Here is a 6000-nt window from a genome sequence, read left to right on the forward strand (position 1 = left end):
GGGTCAATAACACTGCATTTAAACTCTGTACACTCAGAAAAATAAATGAGTATTATTGTCTAAATATTGACACACTTTTTGCATGTATTCACTAATACGTCATTTTGCCGGGCAAAAACTGGGTCAGGATGGTCACCACGCACGAGTAAGAACTGCATCGCTATTTGGACCAAGTTTCTCATACATTTTTCTGAGTGTACAGTCGCTATTTTGTCACAACCAACGCCTCGCATTATCGTGCGTAAGAGAAGGCGCTAGAAAGAGAGAGTGAAAGCAGGCATGCAGGTTCCCTCCTAAAACATTTCGCAGTAATATGGGGCCTTTGTCTCAGTCGTCGATGAGAAAGTTGGTTAAATTATGTTGTAGTGTGAGCCCAAAGTTATATTGAATAAATCAAGGTTAATAATAGGTTAATTAAAACATAGGTTATTTAACAATAGGTTAACTAACAATGCTAAAGCAATAGGTTAATTAAGAAAATTAAAAAAAAACAATAGCTTAATTAACAATATTAAAACAATAGGTTACTAAACTAATTAAAGCAATATGTTAATTAACAAAATTAAACAATAGGTTAATTAACAAAATTAAAACAATAGGTTAATTGACAAAATTAAAATAATAGCTTAATAAACAAAATTAAATCAATAGGTTAATTAATACAATTAAAACAATAGGTTTATTGCAATGCTAATGAAAAACATCAGTAATCACTGAAATTTGAATAAAATAGTACGCGTAATCGCTATTTGAAGCATTTTTTTCAAAATTTCACTAATTTAAGATAACGCAACGAACTATCGAAATTAGTACGAACTAAAAACGTAGTTATTAACAAAATACGTAATCTTGCAACCTTATTTATTGCCATGTGGCAATTTTAACAGCAGGAAGCTTCTAAAAGATTACAACCAAAGTTTCCTTGTTTGCAGTGCTGTTAAAATCTCCCAAATAGCCCCATAAACGAAACGAGGGCCGTTTCTAAGATCAGTTTCGCAGTACTTAGAACTTTACATAAAACCTAGAATAAAATACCAGTAAGTGGTACTTAAAGTAACTGTGGGAACTTCTGAAGCTTTTACCACTTGAGCGATGGTGAGTTTTGAGCTGGCAATGAGAAATGAAGTAACTTTAATAGTAAAGAAAGTGCCTATTGAATTGTTGATTAATAAGCGATTTAAATAATCAAGTGCATGGTCATAATGAAAAGACATTGTATTATTAGCGACACGCAATTTGGCCTTTAGTGTGTCATCCTGACACAGTTTGGCTAAGCAAAAGGGTGTATCAGTGCTACGATGAAATAGTGCGTCGCTTTTTGGACAGTATTACAAACTTATTACTCTGAGTGCCTAACTTGCTGAGAACGCTATCACAGTGCACAGACTTTTTAGTTTCTTTCTTTGAACAATAAAAGCTTTCACGACATTCGCACCTATATGCATCATGCAGCTGAGCTTACATACATGTATTTTTACTCCATATATGTATACAAAAAATTGTCAATGAAACGAATTCTCTGGTCTTCAATGAAACCTACTTAAAGGAACAAATTTTGCCAGCATATACTAATATGTATATATATACGTATATACATACACATATACGCTTAATGACTGCTTCAATGGTGAATTCATCCAACAGTAAATAGCCAATATACAATTGCGATATCCATTAATACATTTTAAAATTTATACTTCTCACTATAAGAACACTGAAGTCGCACTGAAACCAATTGTTTGGTTTAATAGCGCTACTCAATTAAACTCAATTACGCTACTGACCGAAGTTATGAGATCGTTACGTGTGCAGCGTTCAAGTTTCCGTAGCTTGAGTTCGAACGCTCATTGTCCATGCACACTTAGGAATATCAATTGGGCTTATTGTACAAATAGTAGTAACACATTCTGCTCGTAGCACTGATACGTTCATTTGCAGGACCAAACTGAGTCAGGGTGACTCATAAAATAGCAAAAAGTACATAGCTATTCAGACAAAGTCTCATTCATATCTATGAGTGTAAGTTAAGCTACCATTTTGGACGTTAGCGCTGTAGATAAAAAATTTATTGATATTGCCATACAATCAAAAGCGTTATTATATTTTACTTAACTTATTTCGTAACGAATCAATTAACCGTTTTTATCCAAGCCGCAAGCTGTTCTATAAGTGCATTGATGATTGCGATGCGCGACGTGATAGCATGAGAAACGTGTTACGAAAGTTCTTACTCCGATTAATTTCGTTTGTTACAATTAGTTGATTAAATTAGAAGCGTTAAACTATCATACAGCGAAGTATATATGAAGTCTAATGTATGGGCAAAGGCAAGGTCATTAATAAAGTCTAGACTCATGAATAAAGTCTAGACCTGATAAATAAGATTCATCAGACAGAGAATAATGCCATAATCACACTATACTAAAATATTGATTTATGTTGGAATCATACTGTTGAAACAGGGAGAGAGCGCTGTCATAATCAACCTCCTCATAGGAGAATAAGTGTCATACACTCCTCATATATAGGAAAGAGTGATGTCATAATCAGCCTCTTCATAAGAGAATAAGTGTCATACACTCCTCATATATAGGAGAGAGTGATGTCATAATCAGCCTCCTCATAGGAGAATAAGTGTCATACACTCCTCATATATAGGAAAGAGTGATGTCATAATCATGCAGCCTCTTCATGAAAAAGAGAGGTGTCATAGACATAGAAAGAGTGGCGTTATGTTCAGCCTCCTCCTAGCAGATTGGTATTATAATCAGCCAATAAACACAATCAATATAGCTTGCGGCGTCGATGAATTCGTCATGCAGAGAGTGGCTGAATTTCTTAAGTTTCGTGCCTTTATTCAGACCGTTTCTATGAACCTACCACGATGAACAGCGTCGTTATTATCGTCGTTTCCCAGAACCTAGAGAAATGTTAACGGAAGCTCAATGGATGTTTTACAAAAGCGGACTATGTTATAATGTCACCACAGTCTCCCACACACATAATGAATGTTTTTCATTGTAAAAATCTCTCTATCTTAGGCTGTTTTACTACTGCATGATAGGCTAGTTTTGAGGACCAAAAACAGACTCATTCAAATGATCGGCTCCGCACTCAGAGGAATAAGTGAGGCATTGTCCAAATAGCGATGCATTTACTGTATTCGTGTGGGTTACCCTGACCCAGTTTAACAGGTTAAAAAAACCGCGTATCTGCGCTAAAACGTCCGCTCTCTGCTCATGCTGTGGGTGAGAAAGTGTGTCACTATTTGGGCGCAATGACCCATTATTTCTCTGAGTGTACAAAGGCATTACACGAGAGTCGTGGCAGAAAATGAGAGTGCATGGAGACGACATTTATAGTCTACATCGTCACCGGTAGCATTGATAGAAGGCATGCCAGTCACGACATAGCAACGAGGATTGATTGTTCTCAGATCGAAGAAAAAGTGGCTTTCTCTTCACACGACGCATCTCATCTTTATAGTGCAGACAAAAAGACATCTAAGTTGTCTTTTATCTTATCTAAGACATCTGAGTTGTCTAAAGACATCTAAGTTGTCTTTTTTCGGATGGAAATCACGCAGTTATGTCATGCGTTTCATTAGCAATATTAGTTAATGTTTATTAAGAGAAAACGATCGACCCGTTGCCGAAGACATCAATATTATAACATTGAGGCTAGACTGAACGAATACTTCAATGAATAATTAAAGCTTTGGTTAGTTGTTTGAAACTATCAGATTTTTCAATACATGGAATTTCTGCTTTAGAGAAAATGAATTATAATTTAATTTAAACAAATCCCCCCCCCCCAAATGTCAAAACTTGAACGGCTGCCACGAATTTTAATCTTCACGAGAGTATCGCAATTCCCTCGTATTGATTATTGTAATGCCGATGAATTTGAATGCCAAAATATTCCAATCCTAAACTGCTTAATCATAACCATGAAGCTGCTTGCTCTTCCTAGTGGCGCGTGTTTGGTGAGAACTACAAGAAACTGAATCTCAGCGCGCTGTTTGCGATAAGATAAGCTGAATCTCAGCGCGCTGTTTGCGATAAGATAAGCTGAATCTCAGCGCGCTGTTTGCGTTAATATAAGCTGAATTTAAGCGTGTAGCATATGGATAGGAAGCTGAATTTCAGCACGCATACCAAACTGAATTACAGCTTGCTGCTCGCGATAAGAAATGAATTTCAGCGCACGGCAACTGTTGAAGTATTCAGCATCGTTAGGAAGCGTATAATGCAGTAATGTATGTAAAACACGGTCACGTAATTTAAGTGATGCACGATGCGTTTGGTACAAAATGAAGTGGTTGCTTGGCACCAGTTTTTATTTTAAAAAATTTCAAAAATTTGATTTTTCAGTGAAAACACGGGACTGCACGGGAAGGTTAAGAAACGTGACAATAAATACGTTTGTCATTATTACATCGCGAGCTGAAATTGCAAGCAAAATTAAAATTTTCAAAAATATGCGGCTTCGCACGACTAACAAAATTTTAATTATAATTCATAATAAAGTATTGAAATAATAATTACGTCAAATCATTAAACTTGCTATGGACATCGAATGCATTGATAACGCAAAAGAATAACAAGTAATTATTAATCGTGAAGTGGTGGTAACATACCTTGAATGTTACAGACGTCGCTGTATTAGACGTAGTGAGTCGTAAGTAACGTGTCTTAATGTTACGCAAATTATAAAAGTATAATATTATATTACTGAACGTGGGATGAAATATTACCATCATATTAAATTAGTAATTACAACACAATATCACTTACCTGGTGTTGCGCGGCGGCGAACTACCCTATCAAGGCGGCGAGCATTATCATATTAAACTATCACAAATAATAATTAAATTAAACATTATAACTATTATAATATAACATCACTAACCTGAGGCTGAGCAGCGGCGGCGAACTGGCCTATCATGGCGGCGAGCGTACGAGCGCGCGGGGTGTAGAGCACCAGGCGCTCACTGGCGCTCAGCGCAGCGCTGTACACGAGCACGCAGAGCACGCCTGAGCGCGGGGCCTCCACCTCCTCTATGTCCTCTAGTCTGGGGAATGGAGGCCGCTGATGGCCAGCACATGGAGGCCGCTGATGGCCAGCATATGGAGGCCGCTGATGGCCAGCACATGGAGGCCACTGATGGCCAGTGACCCACTTTGATGTCATTGACTCACTTGTACTCGCTGACGACCGCTAGGGACGCTCCCTCCCTACGCGCCATGCGCAGCCCTGAGTGCGACACGGCCACCAGCTCGCCCTCAGGAGCGCGCCGGCTGCCCTGTGGAGGGGAATTTGATTTCATAATATGGTAATAAATGAGAAATAAAAATATTAAAATAAAAATATTTAGTAAATATTAATAAAAATAAAAATAATAAAAAAATATTTAATATTATGTGGGAACAAATGTATAATTAGTATTAGAAAATATTTTCACTTTAGTGCTAAATATATATATAGAATAATGTAATTTTGAATATATATTAGTACTAAATAACATTTTCATTATAGTACTAATATATATCTAGTATTATGTGCATTATTGCCAGCATTATAGTAGTTAGTTATTTTTTACAATTATGAATGTTTTCAATTAAAACTCGTTTATAACGAGTTAATGAACAGAATAATAAAAAAATTTAATCCGAGTTTTAATTAATCTCAAAAGAAAATATCAAGTTTATAAGAAGAAAACAAAATGAATAATAATTATGAATATAAAGAACTACAATCTTCTTGTGCACATTCGTGTTCAACCATTTCTTGGTCTAATAGTCACTAATGAAACTATGTGGGATTATTGCCTAGTCCATATGAATTTCTTTGTGGGATTATTGCCTAGTCCATATGAATTTCTTTGTGGGATTATTGATTAGTCCATATGAATTTCTTTGTGGGATTATTGATTAGTCCATATGAATTTCTTTGTGGGATTATTGCCTAGTCCATATGAATTTCTTAGTGGGATTATTG

The 6000-nt window shown here is 36.2% G+C and overlaps 1 protein-coding gene across 1 annotated transcript in view; it reads right to left on the reverse strand.

Moving 5' to 3' along the window:
* The window catches only part of LOC108667058, a gene marked incomplete at its 5' end in the record, with an annotated part of 62185 nt that overhangs the window by 34061 nt on the left and 22124 nt on the right, over positions 1-6000 (reverse strand). Inside the window, 2 exon segments of the mRNA XM_047882324.1 lie at positions 4912-5074; positions 5202-5305. Coding sequence (XP_047738280.1) covers positions 4912-5074; positions 5202-5305 — 267 coding nt within the window.

The sequence above is a fragment of the Hyalella azteca genome, unplaced genomic scaffold (assembly GCF_000764305.2).
Source record: "Hyalella azteca isolate HAZT.00-mixed unplaced genomic scaffold, Hazt_2.0.2 contig10209, whole genome shotgun sequence".
Classification (NCBI taxonomy): domain Eukaryota; kingdom Metazoa; phylum Arthropoda; class Malacostraca; order Amphipoda; family Hyalellidae; genus Hyalella; species Hyalella azteca.